Here is a 23,202-nt window from a genome sequence, read left to right as displayed (position 1 = left end):
TGACATGAGGAACCTCACGTTACAAACATAGAGCAACTGATGGATCCTGGGAAAAGATCTCATGCCGAATTGAAGAGGATAGGATGGGGCCGTAGACGAGAGGAATGAGTAAAACAACATTGGAAGGTTTGGTGCTTTGATAATAAAGTGGTGGCATAACACAATCTAGGCATCGATCATCACCATCTAACGCTCTTCGTCCACTAATGCAACAAAACAGGCTAATCAGATCATTCAATAATCAATTAGATTAGATATACATCATCGGATCGGTTCCTGTCTGTAGGTAACGGATGAACGCATCAAGAAATCTACTCCTTACGTCACCATTGCCTCCGCCTCCAGGGCTGGCCGGTCGAATTTGTCAACAACCTTGGAAGTCTAGACGCCTTGTATAAGATAAGCCCGGGTCAAGGATGACATCCGATTGCTCAGAGCGGTGGTTACTATAAAATGCAGCGTGGACTGAGTCTACTTCGGCGACAATTTGGCATTACTCGCGCAATTCACTCTGGCCTGACCACAGTGCCCATTGCATCTAGCATCTATTACAGGAACTACCCTCACCAAGGTTTCCACCACAGCGTCGCAAAAATGTCCAATTTCGACAAATTCAACGGCAATACGGCTGACAAGCCGCCCAAGAATGAAATGGTCTATCTTCCTGGCGTGATGTCGCCCAATCGGAAGTTTGGCGTGTTCCGCAAAGTCCTGCATACAGGCTTATACTCCCAATTTGTTGCTATGGAAGTACCAGTGAATGGAGAAATTGGAGATGAGGTTCGTCTTTTGCATTTTAGCTTTATATTCCTTTATCGAAAGCTAATGGCCGTTAGATTCACACTGTCGACCAGACGCTCATCTTCACACACGGCAAGGGAAAGGCTATCGTCGCCGGAAAAGAGCAGGAGATCAAGGAGGGCGATGTGGTCATCGTTCCTGCAGGTACCCAGCATCAATTCCTTAACATTGGCGATGTCCCTTTGGAAGTGGTGACAATCTATGCGCCTGCCGAGCATTATCCGAGTACCGTGCACCAAACCAAGGCAGAAGGAGATGCACAGGAAGAAAGGGGCGAAGATGAGGCCCCGGAATGGAGTCAGCGAAGCAAGGCCGAAAATGAGAAGCTGGGATTAGTAAAGGGGGAGTGAGCGTCTATAGAACTCCTTGAGCATGTGCCACCCACAGCCTGGTCTTGCGTCCCAGGCGATACTTGTATTTAATGATGTCTGATCCATCGTTTATTTATGGCATATTGTGAATCAATGCATTCTAGGAGTAAAGTTCACCAAGATATCGTATTCTTGCTCTGGAGAGACAGCATCTCGGATGAACGCTTCCTCATAGTTAAGAGGATGCAACTAAGATATATTAGTCTGACCTCTGCAAGTCTGCCGACTGCACTTACATCAAACTTCCGGATGATCAGAGCAGCAGCTCGCTTCAATTCTAGCCAAGCCGCTCAAACTTTTGCAGAATTTGGCATATTCGGTCGCAGAACTAACAATGCTTCCTCCATCTGTCTCAGTTGCTGTCGGTCCAAGTCGGCCTGCAGCCATCTCTGAAGCCGAAAAGAAGAGACGTCTTCTCCGAAGATGGCATAGTTATTTCTTAGAGGCTCTGAATGAAACTGAACGACCGTTCCTTCAGGAAGGTAATGTCCCAAGACTGCTATACCACCCGCAGGAACATCTCTTCGATAATCAAACCTCATGGCAAGTCGCATCGACTCTTTCATGACAGCATCCAGGAATGGTAGGGTGTGTAATTCCGTCTCTTTCTGAAGAATATCAGGTAAGGCCTCCTTGCGAAATGCGATGTCTACCTCGTGCTTGAGTTGAGACATAGCCGTAGGGCACTTGGCCAGATGGAGAAACACTGAAACGAATGCGGCAATCATGCAGTCCGCTCCTTTCGCAATCAAAGAGGCGTGCGGGTCAGCATCTTCACGCGTTCCTGCCTGCAGGAATGTTCTTCTGCCAGCAAAGGTTGCTCATTGAACCGAACATCCTGTACTTCGTCCCCGCAAACGACAGAGAGCGTATTTTGTAGCCAATCAGCGTCAATATTGTATCTTTCGAGCATCGCTGGTATAAATTCGTGGTACGGGTCATTCACAGCCCTTCCCAACAACTTGCACATCTTCTCGCAAGGCCTGCTGTTCACAGCACCAAGCTCGAACAAAGAGAGTGGGCCAATCACCTGGGACGGATCTGAAGCCTGGGCCATCGCCGTCATTGGCACCGCACGCCCCCGGATATGGTAGTCAAACCCGTTTCTCAAAAGGCGCCAAGTATAGGAGAGAGGAAGCGTGCTAGTCCGCTCAGAATAGTCCGATAGCACCAACTCTATGCGCTCTCTCGTTATCCATGCCGCATTGTCTATTGAATAATTAAGCTCCTAGGCAGGCAGAAATTCCATTCTCGCGAAAATCAAGGACAGTTGGGGGGACGCGACGGGCGCCAACTCACGGGCGCAAAAGGAGGTGGCGAAGTGCAGAACACGGGATGTACAGACCAATAGCAAAAATGCCTCAATATCTTGAGCCCGAAGACCACGAAAAGGTGGGAAAACAGCGACGAAAGTTGGCCGTAATCTTGAGGGGGCAAGGAGGGAGATATATAGACCACGCACCGCGATGCCAAGCCTCAATCGCGCGCTTTCCTCAAATAGGCATGCTATACCGCTTCTAGTAATTCGCCGTCACCAGAGTAACTATACGGAGTACAGTTGCACCTACTTCAACCACTTCAATACTGCAACTTGGAGTAAGTACGTACACACGTAAACATCGAGTCATCGTTGTTACTGTTATTACCTAGTTAGAAAATGTCAACATTGAACCTTGTTGGTACTCTTGCTCTCACTGTTCTAGCAACCATTGCATTGCATATCTATACCAATCAGTCCATCATTATTGCCCTCAATCGTTTCAAATCACTCCAAACAGTCTAATTTGATAGACGAAATGGAAGCGGTCATCATCTTGTCTTCGATTACATTCGTTATTGCGGTGGCAGTTGTCATCATACAGAGGTAGTTTGATCATCATTTCAGTATCAAGCCACACTGACCATGGTTTATACAGCGTAGCCTTTTACAGACGATACCGAGTCCACCTGCATGTTACATCAAAAGGCATAACTCCTCCACAGAGTGTGGACCTGGAGAGATTCGAACCCGACGGAAGCACACACGTTCAACCGCCACCGAAACTGCAACGCCATTCACGATTAGGGAGCAGAAATTCGAGGTGGCCAGGGTATCCAGAGCAACGGGGTCAACCATCGCGAATAATGGTGGACCATTTCACGTCATACCGGGTCCCCGACGCAGAGACAGGGACTAGTATCCATCATTCGCCCCCCCAATCTCCCAGCCACATTTACCGCCCCAGTTGCACGCGCCACAACACCCTCACCAGCCACGGAAGTAACCCCGCCTGAGGCACCAACTGTCAATCAGATATGACTAAGCAAGGGCTTTTGCAGCTTCAAGCCCTAATGTGATCCGCACACATTCACCTTAGAGGCCAGTGTCGACAGTGAGCTTTCTCTTTTGTACCTTGCTTCAAAACACCCGCAACCGTCATCATGCCTGCCGAAGTTTCCGATATCAAGCAGTTCATTGAGATCTGCCGCCGCAAGGATGCCTCTTGTATGTTACGCCGCATTGATGGACTCCCGAGATGAGACTTGGAGATGATCATCGATGCTGACTGTTTACGCCTTTAGCCGCCCGCATCAAGAAGAACGGCAAGAACCAGCAGACCAAGTTCAAGGTCCGCTGCCACAAGAACCTTTACACCCTTGTCCTGAAGGACTCCGAGAAGGCCGACAAGCTCAAGCAGAGCCTGCCCCCTGGTACGTTTCGGTCGCATTGGTCCGCCATCTGAGTTGCTGGGAAGACCGAGGAACATACAACTTGGAAGATGGGTTTTTGAATGTAGCTCTGAATATTTGCTGACGATTTCTTCCTGAACAGCCCTCAAGGTCGTCGATGTCTCCAAGGGCACCAAGAAGACCAACTAAATTCGGTAACAACGGAATGAATGGAGATTCGGAGTGCGGCGTGATTGGTTGTTGATGCATGCAAGACCAGCTGTTGGGGGGATACATGACTTGGGCTTGGTCCCTCTGCGAGCCGACACGGGGAAAGCTCCGTGGCGTGGAACATGCATCTTACGTCGGGGGAGTTCCTTTGCGCCTTTGAAGCCGGCTGCTGTTATTCACCGGCCAGGCGACTCGCATTTTCTGGACGCACTCGAGGAGCACTTTTGTCGGAGGTTCCAGTCCCTAAATTCAATGAAAAAAACAGTTGAAATATCATTATACCATAGGTTTCTCGTTCTCGATCGAGATTTCCTAATCCATTATCCTCACCATGGATGTTCTCCCGACTTCGACCTTGTCTTCCAGGGCAGCAAGTAGACCCGGATAAATACGGGCTATGTAGATCAACCGTCCTTGCATTATCCAGCTACCAAGCATATCGAGGCCTTCTGGGCTTGTTTGACTCGACAGGACCGTGTCGTGGTCTCTAGTCAAATAACCTAAGACTGTCATTGTGAGTACAGTGCTTTCTTTCCTTTGATGGCTAGACTGGAGCAACGGCAATGCCTATTTTTATTCCGCATTGGGTTCTTTGATATCGGGGTTTAGGACTGCCTCGCCTCCCCGTGTCCTTGTTCGAGTCTTTGTTCGAGTCCCGAGGTCTACTTCATACTTCGGCTCGCATAATACCTTTGTTTGGTATTGTTATCCCCACGAACAGATCTTTAGAAAGGCCTTTGTGATTCTTTTTCTTCTCGCAAAAATCAAAGCAAGGACGCCCATAGCATGTCCTCGAACCTACCTATATAAATCTGCTAGGAACCTTGTCCAAACCCAGGCTATCAACGACCTTGACAGCGCATTGTTTCGTGCTCATCTCGGCCAGTTTATATATTTCATTCAGTTTTCAACCAGGCTCCATTAAAAAAAAAAAAAAGAGAGAGAGAGACCAAGCAAAGGTAGGGTTCAAGATATGTGCCACCAAAAGCCATTAGTCCCTGCTATGGGTAACCTTAGCATGTTCCCACCAGAGATTATCTTCAATGTCCTTGACGAGATTTTGGGAAGCTCTCCCAGGTTGACACACGAAAACTTCCATGCCATTAACCAGCTGACGCGAACTAACAAAACACTAGAGCAATACATCAAACTCGGATGGATGGGTAGTAATGTGTCGAACAGTTTCAAGCAGCGTGTTAATGCCGTCCAGTGGTACCCTAACATCGATATTGCGAAAACAGCTCTAACCCTCCAGGGCGTAGACCCCGAACACTCCATGCCCATCGCAGGTCACCACGGCGTAGGCCCTGATCTCATTACCGGCATCATTTTCGACGACTGTACTGATTGCTTTGAGTGGTTCACTGAGGTGCTGCCTGCTACTCATATGAGCTGTTGCAACGAGGGCGGTTGGTCATTCCTTTCTCTGGCACTGTACGCCCAGGCTGAGAAGCTACTTGATCTTTTCTTTCTCTCGGGCTTCCCTCGCGAACCGAAGAATTTCATCATCGGCAGTGCTAATGCTATGGGGACAGGACCGTCTATCCTTGGGATGTCTGCCTCATCTAGGGATCATCAGTCTTTCGCCAAGCTCTTCAAGAAACTGAAGTCAGTTTTAAACGGGCACGGCTTTCAGAAGACTCTTAGAGATAAACTCACGCCCAAGGAGCGAGCGGCTATCCGAAGTGTTGCTCCTCAATATCTCCAGAGGATGTTGTATGAAGCTGGTCTAGTAACTATGCATCCGGCTCTCCGTTATAGTCCATACTACTCTGGTAAGCGCACCCTGATGTACTAGTTTTCTCGGTGCATTGGAGGATCTTAGTGGCCACGCTTAGGACGGCATATTGACATTCGAGAATATATATTTCTCTATCTGTTTCCTGCTTTAATTTTGCATTTCCGGGTGTTACTATCCAGCGTTGTACAATCAATCAAAAGTCAAATGTTTCCTTACCTCGAGTATAGTAGTTGTGTATTACAAGATACGTCGACCATGTAGACCTCAATCCTTTCAACATTTAGCCGATTCAGTACTTAGGCCCGGGATATCCCCGTAGATCATTACTATTCAGGCCACGGCACTTGCTTCCCCTATAGATACTACTCTCCGCATTGCTTGGCATGTCACAGCTTCTCTTGGCATCAACCAGCGCATACGGTGCGGAGTTGACTGATGGTCCTATAGGAATACATATCTCGTTGCAGATTCTATATTCCCGTCGGCCCGGTCCCCCGGATTACCACCATTCATTGCCGTTCTTGGCTGCAGAAATTAGCCATGAGGGCTGGGAATTGTGCCCCTGGTTTCTGCACCCGAATATATACATGTGGATTTTGTTTTCCAAGCCATTGGCTTGACTAATTCTCTTTTATTGGTGTGGAATCGCTGACCCCGTGACCCCTGGCAATATATCTTTTTGGTGGCTCAAACGCCGAGACCTTTTCATTCAGACCAATAGAACAATGGAAAGCCTGGCCTCCGGCTTCGATGTATGATTTTCCACCAACAAGTGCCTACAGTAAGTCTACTTAGTTCACACTGGATGATACCGTTTTGTGCCCAACTCGTGCAAATTGGCGTAACTGTGTTTGGCACTATTCCAGGATCAGAACGGACCTCCTCCATGAAAATAACAGCCGGCTAAATCCATGTCACACAAAGGACCAGACAAAGACGAGCCCTTGGAGGGCTGTGTATATAAACGGGAGGCGTCGAGCTCAAAGACATGCCTCGAACAGACAGAAAACATCCTCAGAATTCTTTACCAGAAAGCCAGAGAAAAATGACACTTTCAAAGCTATCTACGCTCCTAGCCTCTGCCACTCTTGTTGCAGGCCATGGCTATGTCTCCAGCATCGTAGCCGATGGCAAAAGGTGAGTCAATCTAAGACCAAAGCCTCTATGCAAACAACGAACTAACCACATCATCATCAGCTACACCGGCTACCTCGTTGACAAATATGCCTACATGGCAGACCCTCCTGACAGCGTCGGCTGGACTACAACAGCAACCGACCTCGGTTTCGAGGACGGCACCGAATACCAAGATCCCAACATAATCTGCCACCGAGACGGAGCCAACGCAGCTTTGAGTGCCACTGTCAAAGCTGGCTCCAGCATTGACCTCCAATGGACGACCTGGCCAGACTCTCACCACGGCCCTGTGATTACCTATCTCGCCTCGTGCAACGGTGACTGCACCACAGTCGACAAGACCACGCTGGAATTCTTCAAGATTGAAGAAGAAGGTCTTATCGATGGCGCAAACCCTCCTGGCACATGGGCTACCGATGACCTGATTGCTGCTGGGGGTAAGTGGACTGTCAAGATCCCTTCCACTATCGCTCCGGGTAACTATGTCATGCGTCACGAGATTATTGCTCTTCACTCTGCTGGCCAGACCAATGGCGCTCAGAACTACCCGCAGTGCTTCAACCTGGAGGTCACTGGTGGTGGAAGTGACACGCCAGATGGCACACCTGGTATGGAGTTGTATACCAACACTGATCCTGGGATCTTGTTCGATATTTATTCTTCGCTGACTTCGTATGATATTCCGGGACCGGCTTTGTATGCCTGATTCAGGGGCGTGAGGGAATATCAGGTGGATGACTTTCTTTGGAGAGATGTGACCTTGGATGCTTTGTGCTAGTGTTCTGAAGTATTACGCAATGAATGCTATGTACGTTGTTCATTTGACTACTACAACTCCAGATAACCAGAGACATTATAAACGACTGAGAGAACAACTCTATTCTGTCCTCTCATAAGGTAAAGCAATAAACCCACGCACCTGCGCCCCCTCAAGCGCCGCATCAACACCACCTAGACTCAAGTCCGTCTTGCGCAACTCGAACTCCCCAAAGAAATTCGGCTCAGCAGAAACCCTCTCAAACCCAAGGCCCTCAAACAAAGCTAAACTCCTCAAGTTCGTTTGTCCAATCTTAACACTGAGATATTCAAGTGCCAGTCCCTCCGATGACCCCGTCGTCTCAACACCAGTCCGCAACTTCCGCACAGTCTTAACACCAACATCGCCACCACTAACAAACTCATCTAGAATAGCCCCCTGGTTCTGAACAATATATCGCATGAACATGAGTAGAGCAGCACGCCCAAACCCACGTCGCTGGTTGACTTTCTCAGCGATCATGAGCTCGACCTCGCCGACTATCTGCGGCGGGCTGTCTCCCTCCTCGCCGTCGTCGATGCGCAAGAAGAGATTGATGTCGCCGACCATGGTAGCCGGTGAGTCACTTTCTGCTTGCAGTTTCCTCTGGCTGGGGATTTCATCTTCAGTGCCTGTTGTGATCGCTCGACAGACAATGAAAGTTAATTTGTCGGCGTCTTGGCGCCAGCTGCGTTGCATCGAGTATTCTTCTTCTAGAGTTAGGGGTTCTGAGGCTGTTGCTTCTTGGATTTCCTTGGCCTTGTGAGAAAGGGGTCGGTTATAACTAGGATTTATTGATCTTTGCTTACCGGATCTTTCATCCATTCGTGATATCGGGGTACGTGCCATGATGAGTATGGGACTAAAAGGGCTTGTGAGGAGCAGAGGGCTATTCCTCAGACATTCGAATTAGTTTCTTCTGTTTTATTATAGTCTCGATCTGCGATATTTCTGGGGAAAGTATATATGTGGGTATGGGCATAGAGCAGCGTACCGATGTTGGCATTGAGCAGCATTGTGGGCGGATGACCGAAAGATGATCCTTTCCAGTTTGAATGATTCAGGGTTGTTCAATTGGTATGTACTCTTGCGAAGCACGGCTCATTCAATGTCTATCAGGGACTCGATGGATATAAAACAGAGGAAATTGGTGGGATGGATTCTTCCAATTGTGGGTCTTGGCGCGTGGAGCCACTCGGCTTGTATACTTGTCTGAGCAGCCATGGGGTTATATAAATGTATCAATACATCTCTGATTTGACAAGGTGGTAATTTCATTAGTACCATTGATTCATTGGTATCTCTATCAGTTCATTTTTGTTCTTCCTGTCCCTTGAATACTCCAAACTTGACCACCTCAACCTCTAGCGTCTCGGTATCAACCAGAATCAACTCCCCAGTCTCGCTGAACTTGGGAAGTGCCAGTAGCCGAACACGGGCTGCGTCAGAGCCATCAGCGGTACCCGTCATTTCAGTGTCGCCATCTAGGCGGAGAGGGACGTCACCCTCAATCGTGGCAGTCTTGAACTGTGGCTGATTACCAACGAAAAAGATATGCGGACAGGACTCGATTACATATGGATCGTCTGATTGGTATGGGTATGACCCTATAGAGTATAGTTAGCAAAAAATTCTGTGAGAGATCGGGGGTCCAAGCATACAAATCGTGTCTGGCGCAGTGGGGACGCCGCAGCGCCAACGAAGCATGGCTTCCATGATCCGAATCCGAGCATCAGAATCTTTCTCTTCGTCTGGGGTGCTATTGCCGCCCTCAATACTGATATACCGCAGAACATCGTCGACATTCTGACCACTGCATCCCCATAGTCGCCAGCCTTCGACATCTCCGTCCCAGGGATTCGTGACGCTGTCGAACCAGCCCGCTTCGGGCTTTTCATCTCCTCTGACAGGAGGTGCGGAATATGCCCGCGCTTGAGGGAACATAGTACGATGGATCCCCTGCTGAGGGAGGGAGAAGTTTGCTGGATCTTTTTCGCCTGGCATGAGTGTGACTGGAATGCTGGGTAAGATCTCCGCTAGGAAGTTATCGAGTTGTGTGATAGGTGAAGCATTGTATGCAGAGGCGTCATAGCCGTACTTTTTCGGCTGGGCGTTCTTTGCCGCAGCTTCGCCAGAGTTTGCTGACGCCACGTCTCCAATCACGCTGGCTCCAAGTGAATTACCCGCGATGACCAAGCGGGAAATTTTAGAGGAACCCAAGGAAGGACTGTTGTCACCGTGTCCCGAGAATCCCGTGTAGCCCAGAAGATAATCTGTCAATAGGTCCAAAGCAAGCGTGTCGCTTGATGTTCCTGTGATTCCCAAGCCACTGACGAAGGCGATTTTGCCGTGTTCCTTTTCGACTCCAGTTTCTGGAGCATTCCCATTCCATCGCTGAAGCTGCGGAGCCAAGTCTGGCAGCTTGATATCAATAACCTCGAAATCTCCGTTCGCATTTTCAGTTCCCAAGGCTGCAATAATGGCACCTGTCGCCAGCTGTGTAGACTGCAAAAAGTTTCCAGTGAGCCGTAAGCGGCCGGACTCATCCTCCAACATAATTTGGGTCAAAGAGGGGTCGGAAGGGTCGGTGTAGGTGCGGAGAGGAGGAGGCGCAGAGGTGAAGTTCTATGGATTGTCAGTAGGTTGATAAGCTGCAGCAAGGCCAAGAGACCAACCTCTTTGCTGAGATCTTCCAAAATATTCGGCTTCATTGGCAAATGCATGTATACGGTGCCGGCCACCCAGCACAACTCGCCTTGTCGGACATCGAGGACTCGATCGACACGTCGCACCTTCTCTCCAGCGATCTAAATTTGCAAGGTGTCAGGAACGTCCATAGCTGAGTGCAAAATATTTCCTTGGATCAGGTGCCCTTACAGTAAGGCCATCCCACGCATCCGTCGCGACTTGTTCGACAGTGGGTTTCAACTTTGCGAGTCGCAAAAAGTACATGTCGTCATATTGCTGCTGATAATGCCGTCCTGCGCCGGCTGGTAGGTGGAAGGTAAGACGGGGATTGTAATTGGAGGGTGTACGATAAACTGGTTCCTGTTCCTGTTCCTCCTTGCTATCGAAACAAAGGGCATTCAATGGTCAGAGAAAGGTTCACGGTGTTTAGCAGCCCGGATGGAGGCAGAATGGACCAAGAGGTATTACCTGGGAGGACACAAGAAAGTGTAGTTCTCAGCATCCGGTGCCATATTTTCCGGAATAATGCTGAGATCTTGTGTGTCGGGGATGGTTGGGGTGATGCAAAGAGATGCGGTGGACGCGCCCACGCGTCAGTTAGCGCGTTCAATTACATTCCCGCTTCGGGATCTAGTGGCAACTGGTCAAGGCGATTTTTATGTGGGAGCAAAGGAATTAACTCCTGAAATGTGCTATTTATTTCATTGTCTCATTGATAACACAATAATTTCGTCTTCTGATCCCAGTGAAGATCGAATTAGGCTCAAAGCGACAATATAATGTCAATGGTTATCCAAGTATGTTGCAATAGATCACATTAAGCCAACCTCGGAGTTTAGGTATCTATGCTCGGTAATGCTGTGAAGGCTGTATATTCACAGAGATGTGCCATTAATAGAGTAGCGTATAATTCTACTATGTTGGAGCCGTGAAATGTAGATCGGCTATCAGCTGCCTCGGTCCGTACATAGCTTAGGGCTTCCCCGCATTTTCTATTCTTCATATTAGAACTAAACGTATATGATTCTCATACATTCTCCATAAATCCAAGAGAGCATTGAGACACACCCGTTACTTCCACCCAATTCTATTTCTGACAACGGAACATCACCTTCTAAACTATCCAAAATGTCTCTCGAAACACCACTATGCTCTCTGCTCAAGATCCAACATCCAGTGCTGCTAGCTGGAATGGCCCGCGCATCTGGAGCTCCACTGGCAGCAGCAGTATCTAATGCCGGCGGTCTTGGCACAATCGGTGGACTAGGGTATACACCAGTACAACTATCAGAGATGCTCACAGAGCTCAAGTCACTCCTCCGGGATCCCTCTCTCCCTTTCGGCGTGGATCTCGCCCTTCCCCAAGTTGGAGGCTCAGCGCGCGCAACAAACCACGACTACACGCACGGCCAGCTGGATGAGTTAATTGAGGTGACCATCTCGCACGGTGCCAAGCTCTTCGTCTCCGCTGTTGGCATCCCGCCAGCTAAGACCATCAAACGACTCCATGAGGCCGGCATCCTCATTATGAATATGGTCGGTGCACCGAAGCACGCCCATAAGGCATTAAAGGCGGGCGTCGATATTGTCTGTGCGCAGGGCGGCGAGGGTGGCGGTCATACCGGCGAAGTGCCGTTCTCCGTTCTCGTACCTGCTATCGCGGATGTGGCGCGGCAGTATAAGAGTCCCTTGACTGGTCAGCCGGCGCTTGTCGTTGCAGCTGGTGGTATTAACGATGGACGCAGTCTGGCGGCGTCGTTGATGTTTGGTGCTGCCGGTGTTTGGGTGGGTACGCGGTTTGTGGCTTCCGAGGAGAGCGGCGCTAGTCGCTTGCATAAGGAAGCTGTTGTTGGGGCGCAGTTTGGTGAGACCAAGCGCACGCTTGTTGTCTCTGGTCGGCCTCTGCGCATGCTGCCAAATGACTATATTAAGGAGTGGGAAGCGCGGCCTGCTGATATTGCCGCGCTGACATCCAAGGGTGTTGTCCCTATGATGCATGATTTGGAGAACGAGAAAGACATCGATATGCCGTTCCTCATGGGCGATGTCTCGGCCAGTGTCAAGGATATCCAACCAGCCGGGACCATTGTGAAGGAAATGGTTCAGCAGGCTGTCGAGATGCTCAAAGTTGGAGGCTCATATATCACTTCCACAGGGTCTGCGAGTAAACTATAGATATCCAGAGGTGTAGAAGGATGAAACAGGGAGTACCACTTGGCTCGGGTGCTAGAGTGCAATAATACATGTATTTGGCATGATTTTTTCTCTTCAATGTTGTTGGTAATGCGGTTGTACAAAAGACACGAAAATCAAAGAGACTTGAAGAAGCCAACAAGGGAGATGGATTATACCTTGGTAATTACCGAGGAATATCGCGACAAAAATAGATGGCACAAAACTTCTACATTTTCGAATTCAACACGAATCATCGGATCTCTGTAAACCACATGGCAAAATGAAGCAATTGCCTAGGGAGATACAAAGGCCGAGACCATGTCTTCATCGAGGGTAGCCAAAGTTGCTTCAATCAAAATCGACATCAAATAAATTGGGATAATTTAGAACACCAAGCCGTTGACCTCCGCACCGTTGCCATTGGCTCGAGCCTCCAAAAGATTCGGCGGCGGGGTGGGACCGAAGACAGGTTTCTCTGAGGGTTGTTCGACACGGGTAGGTGGCTCGAGATCTTCCTCATCACTGATATCCTCTTCATCATCTTCATAGTCATCGTCGTACTCGCTTTCAGTGCCTTCATCATCTCCCTCTAAATGATCATCGCCTTCCGCTAGAGCAAGTCCTTCGCCTCGGCCCTGGGCTTGCATACGCCGACAAAGGGCTTCTAGATGGTGGCACTTCCGTCGCCATCTTTCAAGTTCTTCATGGTTTCGGGTCCGTTCCTCTGCCATTTCCAGGATATTGCGGTTAGTTTGCTCGTGCTTCCGGTTGAGAGTATGATTCTCCTTTTCCAGGCGCTTGGTTTTCTTGGACATTTCTTCCATCTCCTTGCGGAAGGTAAGGAAAAGATCGTTGCTGTTGTTCAAAGTGTCCTCGACCTGGTGGTCTTCGTCAGCGACCGGGGAATGAGAGGGGTTATAGGAACCCTTCTGTACCTGTTTGAACTTTTCCACGTAGATGTTGAGTTGGCTGCGTAACTCGGCCTCGGTATGAGAGAAAGTGGAAACCTGGGAGGTCAAAGCTCGGCTACGGTTTGCTTCGATTTCACCAGCGCGACGCTGCTCCTCAAACTTTGAAGCGAGACTTTGGATCTCGGAGTCCTTGCCACGTAGGAGGCCCCTGTAATGCAGGTCGCGTGCGTCGAATTGCTCGCTGATGGTCTTAAGCTTGGCACGGAGACTAAACACCCCAGTTAGCAAACTCAGAGGCCCGTAGAAGGAAAGGTAATTGAAAACGTACGCTTCATCCAGATCGACATCCACCTTTTCGCTGCGGGGGTTCCCTTTCGCAGCCATGACGTCTTGAATGTCATAGAGGAGCGAGTCGAGACGCTCGTTCACAATCAACCGCGCTTTCTTCTCAGTGTCCTCCAGCTTCTTATTCTCATCCTACCAAATTGTTTAGCTGGCAAGTCCTCCCCGGTGTTTGGCGCAATCGCTTAGAGGCACATGCTGATGGACCCACCTTGACCTTCTTGTTTTCCTTCGTCAGTTCTCGACACAGCTTCTCCAGCTTGTCCTTCATTGTAACGGTCTTGTTGAGATCAGACTTGCCCTTATCCTGGTCTTTTTGTAGTTGATCGGCACGCTTCTTGCTCTTAGAATAATCACGATCCAACTTCTTCATATCCGCCAACAGCTCGGTGTATTTCTTGTGAACGGTTTCAAGTTTGGTCATAGGAGACTCAATGTTGCTCAAAAGCTGGTTGAGATCACGAGTTGCCTTCTTGACCTCACGCTCTGTAGATCAAAATCCAAGTTAGTGACCCCAAGTTCCAGACTAACCCCGCAGTCCAGCGGCACCAAGCAAAGAGGAAAAATGCCGCCGCAGAATACAAAGGAAGTCACGCACCAATTTCGGCCTCTTGGTCTTTCTCGCCGGCGGCATCTTGCTCCAGCTGGGAGATCTTGGCGGCCAAAAGCTTAGATGTCTCGTTCGGGTCGGCCGCTTTCTTCGCCTTGTTTTTCTTCGCCATGGAGGTGGATGACATTTCGAGGTTTTTGCCTGGTGTATCGTAGAAACAACGTATTTGGCGACTCGAATCACGGGGGGTTGGTACGAAGGCCGGAAGCCGAAAATTTGCGCCAAATAGACAAGATACGGGGTAGGATGTAGACAGATCAATCACACGGAGGAGATATCCCAGAGGCAAGGCTCAAGAGTGAGATCACTGGCTCTGGGATGTAGGAATCGGTCGTTTGTCGTAGCGTTCGGGAAAGAGCAAATGGTTGGTCTTCGGAGCAGAACTTCGACGAGCGGGCGGCCAGTGAGGCTTACGCTAGCATAGATGATGTAAGCCTGGGCGGTGGAACCTCCAGGGCTGGACATTTTCAACTCCGGGGTTGCGGTCTTGTTTCTTTACGATCGTCAACTACCCATTATTATGTTGCGCTCATCGATGCGCCTCCGTACGGCGCGAGTACCAAATTCTAACCCGCTTATCAGTCGCTCATTAAAGTCATCGCAAACGGTCCTTCCGCGCAATACTTGGAGAGCTGCATCGACGGTAACCAACTTAGATAACTTCCCCAATGTCGGCGAGAAGCTCCACGGATTTACCTTGCAGGAGAAGAAACATGTCCCTGAGCTTCATTTAACTGCAGTCTGGCTGAAACATGACCAGACCGATGCAGACTACATGCATGTTGCCAGAGATGATAAGAACAATGTATTTGGAATTGGGTTCAAGACAAACCCACCGGATGCTACTGGTGTGCCTCATATCCTGGAGCATACCACGCTGTGTGGCAGTGAAAAGTGAGCGACATCCTGTTATTGAATATACTTTTGCTGATCTTGTGCTTCCTGAAGATTTCCAATCCGTGACCCATTCTTTAAGATGCTTCCACGCTCCCTCTCGAATTTCATGAATGCTTTCACAGCTTCCGACCACACTACATACCCGTTTGCTACGACCAACCAACAAGATTTCCAAAATCTTCTTTCTGTTTATCTAGATGCTACCCTGCATCCTCTTCTCAAGGAATCAGATTTCCGACAAGAAGGATGGCGCTTGGGTCCTGAGGATCCGCGTGCTGGAGAGTCTGTTCCTGGACAGCCTGAAAAAGAGCTGTCGTTGGAGGACATTGTGTTCAAGGGTGTCGTCTACAACGAGATGAAGGGCCAGATCTCTGATGCAAACTATCTCTACTATATCCGTTTCAGAGAGAGCATCTTCCCTTCGCTGAACAACTCAGGTGGAGACCCGGAGTACATCACAGATCTCACACACAAGCAGTTGTCGGAGTTTTCGAAGCGCAACTACCACCCCAGCAACTCTAAGATCCTTACATATGGTGATATGCCTCTGGCTGATCACCTTAAGCAGATCGGTGCAGTCCTGGATAGCTTCCAGAAAGGACAAGCGGATACTGATATCAAGCGACCTCTGGATCTCACCAAGGGACCTCTTAACGTGACTGTTCCTGGCCCCATCGATACATTTGCCAGTGAAGACAGGCAGCACAAGACATCCACGTCCTGGTACATGGGCGACATCACCGATGTTGTGGAGACTTTCTCTGTAGGAATTGTTTCCTCGCTTCTCCTCGATGGCTACGGCTCACCCATGTACCGAGCCCTTGTTGAGAGTGGTCTTGGATCTTCTTTCACACCTAACACGGGTCTCGACCCATCTAGCCGGACTCCCATCTTCTCCGTTGGACTTAACGGCGTGACTGAAGCGGAAGCCCCAACTGTCAAGAATGTGATTCAAAATGTCTTCCGGGAGTCAGTTTCTTCTGGGTTCAGCGAGGAGAAGGTTCGTGGGTTCCTTCACCAGCTGGAGCTCTCGCTCCGCCACAAGACTGCAAACTTCGGAATTGGTGTAATGGAGAAGACCATTTCCACTTGGCTCAACGGCTCGAACCCGATGAAGGAGCTCGCTTGGAATGATGTCATCGACGAGTTTAAGAGCAGATATGCGAAACCTGGCTATCTCGAGTCTTTGGTGGAGAAATATCTCATCAACGACCAGTGCATGACCTTTACCATGGTTGGTACTCCCACCTTCAACAAAGATTTGGACGAGAAAGAGCTGGTGCGAAAGAACAACAAACTTGCTCAGCTTATCGAAGAGCACGGGTCAGTTGAAAAGGCTGTCACCAAGCTTGGCCAGGAGGAACTGGAGCTTCTTAAGATCCAAGAAGACGCTCATAATGCTGATCTGAGCTGTCTCCCGTCGTTGAGAGTCAAGGACATCTCTCGAGAGAAGGAGCGCAAGCCTGTCCGAGAGTCTAAAGTCGAGGGCGCTGACGTCGTCTGGCGCGAAGCTCCCACTAATGGCTTGACCTACTTCCAGGCCTTGAATGATTTCGTCGATCTACCCGATGAACTTCGATTGCTCATGCCCTTGTTCAACGACTGTGTTATGCGTTTGGGAACTGCCAACCGGTCGATGGAACAGTGGGAGGATTTGATTAAGCTGAAGACCGGAGGAATTTCTACCTCGTCATTCCTGGTGTCGTCGCCAACGCACTTGGATCGATTCAGGGAGGGTATGCAGTTCTCCGGATTCGCTATCGACAAGAACATCCCCGAGATGCTGGAAATGCTCTCGGTTTTGGTTACAGAGACGGACTTCACGAGCCCTGCTGCCCCTGCGATGATTAAAGAACTCCTACGTATGACCACCAACGGAGCTTTGGATGCTATTGCCGGAACTGGTCACCGATTTGCCGTTAATGCTGCATCTGCTAGTCTTTCTCGGGGCTTCTGGGTCCAAGAGCAGCAGTCTGGCCTTGAGCAATTACAAGCTACGGCTAATCTGCTCCGGGACGCAGAGTCCTCTCCCGAGCGTCTCCAGGAGCTCATCGAGAAGCTTCGCTTGATCCAATCCTTCGCTATCTCTTCGTCCAACCTTCGCGTCCGCATGGTGTGTGAAAAGGAGAGTGCTGGTACCAACGAGTCGATTTTGCAAAAATGGATTTCCGGACTGCCTCAAACACAGTCTCCAAGCGCCAATCTCACCACCTCTTCCTTCAAGTCGACCGACAAGGCATTCTATGACATGCCGTACAAGGTCTATTACTCTGGTCAGGCTTCTCAGACTGTGCCATTCGTTGATCCATCCAGCGCTCCTCTCAGCATCCTGTCTCAGCTTCTCACCCACAACTACCTCCATCCGGAAATCCGAGAGAAGGGTGGTGCCTACGGAGCGGGTGCTAGCAACGGGCCCATCAAGGGCATCTTCACCTTTATGAGTTACCGCGACCCGAACCCTCTGAACTCCCTCAAGGTCTTCAAGAACAGTGGTATCTTTGCTAGAGATCGTGCTTGGTCTGAGCGCGAGATTGAAGAAGCTAAGCTTGGCATTTTCCAAGGTCTTGATGCTCCTATGAGCGTGGACGACGAAGGCGCCCGCTACTTCATGAGTGGCGTTACCCATGAAATGGACCAACGATGGAGAGAACAGCTCTTGGATGTTACAGCCAAGGACGTCAACGCGGTCGCTGACGAGTTCCTGGTGAATGGCTCACGGCAGACGACTTGCGTTCTGGGTGAGAAGAAGGACTGGACTGATTCGCAATGGGAGCTGCGCAAGCTTTCCATGGATGCCGCCGCGTAGGCGATGTCTCCATTCAGCAGTCGCTTCCTCTTTTTCTTTCTGCACGCCTTTTTCTGAACTGGACACGATCCTTGTTCAGGGGAATTGTATCACCACTTCACCTTCCCGTGTATTTATATATACCTTCACCTCCTTGCATCGCATCCTACCTTGTACATATATCCGTGTATATCCCATCTGTATACATCTCCATTCTCTTTCTCTCTGTTTTCATGCTTCTTCCCCTACCTTGACCCCCAACGCGCGCAAGATATTCACGTGCTTCGGCACCGAGCTAATCACATCTCCAACCAGTCACTACCTTTGGTTGAGAGATGTCGCATCCATTTCCATCAGGATGCTCGCGCAAGAACAAAGAGAATGTGAACCGCCAGGTACACTTCTCTTCTCCGTTTTTCAGACCCGTCCTGGACCTATAAGCCTACGCCGGACGGACTAAAAACGAGGGAACATAATATATCATATAATCCATAGGAACCGTAGAACTTCGTAGAAAATAACAAAATGAATCTCTCACATGTCTTGACATTCAAAACGAGGCCAAAACGAGGCATAATAATTGGGCGCCACAGCTCTGGGAAAAGCGGAGAAACGATAATTCCCCCCTGATAAGCCCCGATGTAACTGTGTGTCTGCTCACCTTCGTCTCTCCAAGTTCTGATCAATTACCACACAGAGTCATGGGGAGTTACTCTGAGTAGCCATGAAGAGATCAGGCGCCATGGTCGGCCCGAAGCCGACCAAGGCCTGTGGTGAGTCCGGGCATTGGCATCTATTGTGGAGAAAAGCTAACCAGCCAAAGTAAATTGCCGACGACTGAAGGTATAGATATAGCTACTTTCCAATATACTATGAGATGACTCAATTCAATCAGATGAAATGCGAAGTAACCGGACCTCCTCCATGTCGCCGTTGCCGTCACACTCGAACAGCCTGTGTCTTCAAGCCCCGGGCCAATGTGAGCAAAGAATCACGGAAATAATAACCCGAGCACGGAGCTGACTCTCATCCAGGCGTCGGCTATGCATGAATTGATGGAATTACATCAAGACCAAGCTTCTGGTTCTCTGTCAATGATCTCGGATCACCAGTCAATTCTGAACCGGCTGGCCAGGATCGAGGCCGCGCTAGGTATTACCGAGGACCCTCAGGATCACGAAGACGAACATAGTTTGTCTCGTGAAGCAAGTCTCGGAGAAGACATGGATTCCGTGCCACTACAAGGTGTGTGGACAGCGCTCGCGCATTTACGAGTCATTACTCGTCCGCCTCCAGATGATAGTGTCTGGTCGCGATCCGCTGTTCAGCAGTTATGGAGCTCGTATGTACTGGTTAAATCATGATTTGACAGTCGATATCTGATAATATCGCAGCTTCTTGAAAAATCTCCCACTTCTGCACTTCCTAACAGACCATAGCGCGTTCGCTTCTCCGACCCCTGTCCTACTCGCTTCTGTGCTTTACATATCTTCTCTGCACCATCCATCTCCTGGGCTAGCATCGCTAGACTCAGGATATTTTGCCGCTATGTATAGTGCTATTGCTGAGCTTGTGACTCCGGGTCTGCATCCAAGTTCCCTGCAATTATTAGAGCACAAAGATGTACAGCAAAGTCTCTCACCGTTATCGAAAAGAGAGAAAGCATTCCATGACATCCTTGGGTTAATCATGGCTAGTCTGAGCTGCGAGGCTTACGTTGGTGCTTCTGGCTCGTGGATTGCAATGGCCTATCGTATCTGGCTTGATCATTGTCCAGCGGAGATGAATTTCACCACGAAAGACTGGCGTGGCTTGTTCTCTGGTCTTCAGGTAGGGGCTATGACACCCGAAATCCGGATGCTTTATTTACGGTTGTTTGCTCCAGGTCATTGATATAGAACATGCCTCGATGCACATGTCCTATCCCCTCCTCCCACGGAATGCTGCAAATCCAAATATACAGCGGCTGGATAGTCACCAAGGAAATGCCTTCCATGGCCTTGCAGAAATGATGCACTTTGGCCTGAGCCATTTTGTCGGGCGTGGACTACCGAGCATATGGTCCTCTCTCAATGCAGATGAGGCCGACATCGTACCTATAGCTCGGTCCCCATTCACTGAAAGTGACTCGCAGGTCATCCGGCATTGGGCGAGAAAACTTGATGACTGGCTGGTCCGATATAATGGCTCATCCCGTGAGTGTCCACGAGCCATACTCCATTTCAGGAACTAACTATTATTAGAGCCCACTCCGTCTGATCGACAAGGTATTCTTATTCTGCTCCAGTATCATCTACACAAATTATATGTGCTTTCGATCTATCATCCTGCTCGCGGATTTGATCTCAGTCCTGCAAACATTAGTGCCTTTGAGCGACATGAGTTGCTTGTTTCCGCTCGGGCAGTATTGAGACTGAGACAAGATGATGCGAGCATATGGTCCAATTGGGACTTAGTTGTAGGTTCTACCCCAGAGCTAGTAATGCTCTTTTTAACGAAGATAGATGATTACGTGGGCGGCCGTGTTACTCCTTCAAGGCGTTGAAGACGGTATGACTCACCAAGATGGTACGGCATTTAACTCCCGGAAAGCAGAATCATCGGCCTCTTCTAATGCTTTATTCCAGATTTACACCTCATCCAAGCGCATCTCCAAAGCCTAGAGCGCAAAAACCAGTCCGCTGCAAGTATCCATACCGTTCTATTCCACCGACTCGAGTCCAGCATGCAGGCCATGCATACTCCGCCAGACACAAGCGTGGCATTAGCATTCCCAGCCCCAACTGCAGACGACTCATGGACTATATTTGACCAAGAGATAATGTCTCTGGCAAACCCACCATGGTTGTTCGATGAATCGGCGCAGCTGCCACAGATCCAAAAAGCCTCTGCAGTGCACCAGATACAGTCTGTACTTCCACCTTTCCAGTACGACTCTGGCATTCTAGCATCTACATCCCAACACTTTCCAGGAAATACACAGTAGAGCTGCACAACGGAAGTTGCGCGTGTTCGAGCATATTCCCGGTGTACGATCATCAACCGCGAAAAGGATCTAGTGGTAAACGAAGTGCTACTCATTGATGTGATCTAGAACATGCTATGTACACTTTAAATCACAGTTGACCAAAAGGAACTTCTAGAGCCTCCGAACACTAAATCTCAGCTTGAAAGTGTCCATCCCTTCATGGTAATCTTTCATCATCTTATCTGCCCCAGCCCACTTCTCCATCCGAGTCTCAACCTCCCATTTCGTCCCCGTTTCAGTACCCACCTGCTCCCAGAACTTCTTCCACGTAGCAGGATCATGACGATAGTGCTTCCCAGCAGCCTCCTTATCTTCCGGAGGGGGAGGGTTAACTAGACCAATCTGTCGCCCGATTAGAAGGGAGCCGGGTTTATCCTGCAATAACCCGACGAGCCGCTTTGCAACTAGAAGCTGCAGATCCCAGTTGAAAAGATGGAAGAAGGAAGCAGCATTTACAATGTCAATTTTGTTGGTCAGATTCTTGACTAGATCGGAGTTGTCGTCGAATATGTCTGCTACAATGAACTGGGCTTTGAGGTGATCGTGGTCGTTGAAAAGGTCGTATCCAATGTCGTAGAAGTCTTGGCGCAGGTCTGAGGCATAGAGGTTTTCAGACGGGACGCCGTCGAAGACCTGATTTGGTATGTTAAATTTGTCTTCATTGCCCTGCATTCTGCATGAGCTCTCTGGGGCCTTACCAGTTGGCGCAGCTCTTGCCCGACTGCACATCCGACATCGAGCAGTTTCTGGCCAGACCTTAGTCTATCAAGGACTTCAGTGTATAGTGGTGATTGTGGGATGCTCAAATCCAGGAATCGGAATGATCCAATACAAGGGTACGGGAACTGTGGATATATATCAGCCCTCTTTCATCACTGCTAGGCTGGGATGTGAAGATTCCGTAGCCATCAATTGCATCGGGCGAGCAGCAAGCACATGAAGATTCCAAAATACAGCGCTTCTAGGCCACCGTTTTGATAAGGAAATATCTACTTACCACAGCAAATGCTCGATCTCTCTGGTTTCATTTCATCGTCATCAGCATGGGCATTCCCACCAGGGAATGGGAAAGGACTCACCACTTTCTTCACATGTTCCACCTCTTGGCCAGGTGTGATTTTGCTATACTTCTCGAGAAGAGACTTTGCTGGCTCAGGAACCTCAATCAACTCCGGCTCGTACCAGGGGAACTTCTGAGGATCGAAGCCGCCATCGAGGATGGATCTAAGATCGGACTCAGCTTTGGCCATGTTTAAGTAGAGGGATGGGTCGCGGCTCGTCTGCAGTGCAACTGGCTAATCCTGTACGATTTGGATATCGCAGACCTCGGTCTTAAAGCGATTAGGAGGGCAATTGGGGTTTCGTGTTGACGATGCCCCGCGTGGGGCGTGATGTGCCGTCGCAATTTCCCGGCCCCACGGGTGTCGAGTGAGCGTCCTCATTCTCGTTCTAATAAAGTCAGAAACCTTGTAATTCAAGATTGAAGAAGTGGCAACATAATAAAACAAGAGTTACTGTAGTAAGATGGTCAATTTACAACTTGGTTTCCCAATCGTAGTCTATATGGAGGGTTCCTTATAGACTAATACCTCTTAGGTGATTTGACTGCGGTATATATGTTTCTAGTATAGTTATAGCAATGTGCTAAGGGAATTTTCGAGATCATGATAATATACCTAGGTAGTCTGCTGCTTTCTTCAAATTGATATATGGTACTATCTCGGTTAGTATTATCAATGACTACATATGTATGGACAAATACGGGGACAAAATGAAACCGCTGAGATTATAAATGTTGAGTATGTTTTAGGGTGATTCATGAGCATTGCTGCTATCTATATTTTATGCATTCTGATCTTTCAATTGCATCTTGATTTAGTACAGACCGGGATCATGCATGGGGGAGGGGATAATTATAAAGAAGTGTTTTGGATATGAGACCAAGGATTCATATTTCTCCTACTCTCAAAAGCAACCCTCTGGACAAGTGGAATACCTCACATTAGATTTTAGGAGTATCTTAACAGGCTCCAACTGAGC

The 23,202-nt window shown here is 49.1% G+C and overlaps 13 protein-coding genes across 13 annotated transcripts; 7 read left to right on the top strand and 6 right to left on the bottom strand.

Moving 5' to 3' along the window:
* Positions 1-453: 453 nt before the first annotated feature.
* On the top strand, positions 454-1,151 carry N7489_009232 (cupin domain-containing protein; the record flags this gene model as incomplete). The annotated part of the gene is made up of 2 exons (XM_056714982.1): positions 454-780; positions 837-1,151. The coding sequence occupies 2 exons, from the start codon at positions 454-456 to the stop codon at positions 1,149-1,151; spliced, it is 642 nt and encodes a 213-aa protein (XP_056562604.1).
* Positions 1,152-1,262: 111 nt separating this feature from the next.
* Positions 1,263-2,238, bottom strand: N7489_009231 (uncharacterized protein; the record flags this gene model as incomplete). The annotated part of the gene is made up of 4 exons (XM_056714981.1): positions 1,263-1,361; positions 1,409-1,441; positions 1,502-1,960; positions 2,017-2,238. 4 exons carry the CDS (start codon positions 2,236-2,238, stop codon positions 1,263-1,265), a joined length of 813 nt encoding a protein of 270 aa, XP_056562603.1.
* A 1,355-nt stretch (positions 2,239-3,593) lies between these two features.
* N7489_009230 (60S ribosomal protein eL38) lies at positions 3,594-4,031 on the top strand (the record flags this gene model as incomplete). Its single annotated transcript, XM_056714980.1, has 3 exons — positions 3,594-3,657; positions 3,735-3,863; positions 3,985-4,031. 3 exons carry the CDS (start codon positions 3,594-3,596, stop codon positions 4,029-4,031), a joined length of 240 nt encoding a protein of 79 aa, XP_056562602.1.
* Positions 4,032-5,055: 1,024 nt separating this feature from the next.
* On the top strand, positions 5,056-5,850 carry N7489_009229 (uncharacterized protein; the record flags this gene model as incomplete). The annotated part of the gene is made up of 1 exon (XM_056714979.1): positions 5,056-5,850. The coding sequence occupies one exon, from the start codon at positions 5,056-5,058 to the stop codon at positions 5,848-5,850; it is 795 nt and encodes a 264-aa protein (XP_056562601.1).
* Positions 5,851-6,838: 988 nt separating this feature from the next.
* N7489_009228 (AA9 family lytic polysaccharide monooxygenase) lies at positions 6,839-7,636 on the top strand (the record flags this gene model as incomplete). Its single annotated transcript, XM_056714978.1, has 2 exons — positions 6,839-6,930; positions 6,991-7,636. 2 exons carry the CDS (start codon positions 6,839-6,841, stop codon positions 7,634-7,636), a joined length of 738 nt encoding a protein of 245 aa, XP_056562600.1.
* Positions 7,637-7,807: 171 nt separating this feature from the next.
* Positions 7,808-8,742, bottom strand: N7489_009227 (uncharacterized protein; the record flags this gene model as incomplete). Its single annotated transcript, XM_056714977.1, has 3 exons — positions 7,808-8,479; positions 8,536-8,615; positions 8,721-8,742. The coding sequence occupies 3 exons, from the start codon at positions 8,740-8,742 to the stop codon at positions 7,808-7,810; spliced, it is 774 nt and encodes a 257-aa protein (XP_056562599.1).
* A 295-nt stretch (positions 8,743-9,037) lies between these two features.
* N7489_009226 (DNA-directed DNA polymerase delta subunit POL31) lies at positions 9,038-10,926 on the bottom strand (the record flags this gene model as incomplete). Its single annotated transcript, XM_056714976.1, has 5 exons — positions 9,038-9,333; positions 9,388-10,351; positions 10,402-10,533; positions 10,604-10,793; positions 10,883-10,926. 5 exons carry the CDS (start codon positions 10,924-10,926, stop codon positions 9,038-9,040), a joined length of 1,626 nt encoding a protein of 541 aa, XP_056562598.1.
* A 616-nt stretch (positions 10,927-11,542) lies between these two features.
* On the top strand, positions 11,543-12,589 carry N7489_009225 (NAD(P)H-dependent flavin oxidoreductase; the record flags this gene model as incomplete). The annotated part of the gene is made up of 1 exon (XM_056714975.1): positions 11,543-12,589. The coding sequence occupies one exon, from the start codon at positions 11,543-11,545 to the stop codon at positions 12,587-12,589; it is 1,047 nt and encodes a 348-aa protein (XP_056562597.1).
* Positions 12,590-12,972: 383 nt separating this feature from the next.
* Positions 12,973-14,579, bottom strand: N7489_009224 (taxilin; the record flags this gene model as incomplete). The annotated part of the gene is made up of 4 exons (XM_056714974.1): positions 12,973-13,768; positions 13,829-13,977; positions 14,054-14,328; positions 14,441-14,579. 4 exons carry the CDS (start codon positions 14,577-14,579, stop codon positions 12,973-12,975), a joined length of 1,359 nt encoding a protein of 452 aa, XP_056562596.1.
* A 134-nt stretch (positions 14,580-14,713) lies between these two features.
* Positions 14,714-14,917, bottom strand: N7489_009223 (uncharacterized protein; the record flags this gene model as incomplete). The annotated part of the gene is made up of 1 exon (XM_056714973.1): positions 14,714-14,917. One exon carries the CDS (start codon positions 14,915-14,917, stop codon positions 14,714-14,716), a length of 204 nt encoding a protein of 67 aa, XP_056562595.1.
* A 55-nt stretch (positions 14,918-14,972) lies between these two features.
* On the top strand, positions 14,973-18,155 carry cym1 (pitrilysin family metalloprotease cym1; the record flags this gene model as incomplete). Its single annotated transcript, XM_056714972.1, has 2 exons — positions 14,973-15,346; positions 15,401-18,155. 2 exons carry the CDS (start codon positions 14,973-14,975, stop codon positions 18,153-18,155), a joined length of 3,129 nt encoding a protein of 1,042 aa, XP_056562594.1.
* Positions 18,156-18,858: 703 nt separating this feature from the next.
* N7489_009221 (uncharacterized protein) lies at positions 18,859-21,120 on the top strand (the record flags this gene model as incomplete). Its single annotated transcript, XM_056714971.1, has 9 exons — positions 18,859-18,907; positions 18,958-18,977; positions 19,030-19,113; positions 19,169-19,476; positions 19,529-19,964; positions 20,020-20,329; positions 20,378-20,592; positions 20,639-20,702; positions 20,762-21,120. The coding sequence occupies 9 exons, from the start codon at positions 18,859-18,861 to the stop codon at positions 21,118-21,120; spliced, it is 1,845 nt and encodes a 614-aa protein (XP_056562593.1).
* Positions 21,121-21,273: 153 nt separating this feature from the next.
* N7489_009220 (uncharacterized protein) lies at positions 21,274-22,412 on the bottom strand (the record flags this gene model as incomplete). Its single annotated transcript, XM_056714970.1, has 4 exons — positions 21,274-21,795; positions 21,861-22,007; positions 22,160-22,180; positions 22,242-22,412. 4 exons carry the CDS (start codon positions 22,410-22,412, stop codon positions 21,274-21,276), a joined length of 861 nt encoding a protein of 286 aa, XP_056562592.1.
* Between the last annotated feature and the right edge of the window lie 790 nt (positions 22,413-23,202).

This window comes from Penicillium chrysogenum, assembly GCF_028827035.1.
Source record: "Penicillium chrysogenum strain IBT 35668 chromosome Unknown utg000005l_segment0_segment0, whole genome shotgun sequence".
Lineage (NCBI taxonomy): Eukaryota > Fungi > Ascomycota > Eurotiomycetes > Eurotiales > Aspergillaceae > Penicillium > Penicillium chrysogenum.
The sequence above is the reverse complement of the archived record's forward strand: the minus strand, read 5'-3'. Positions and strand labels throughout refer to the sequence as shown.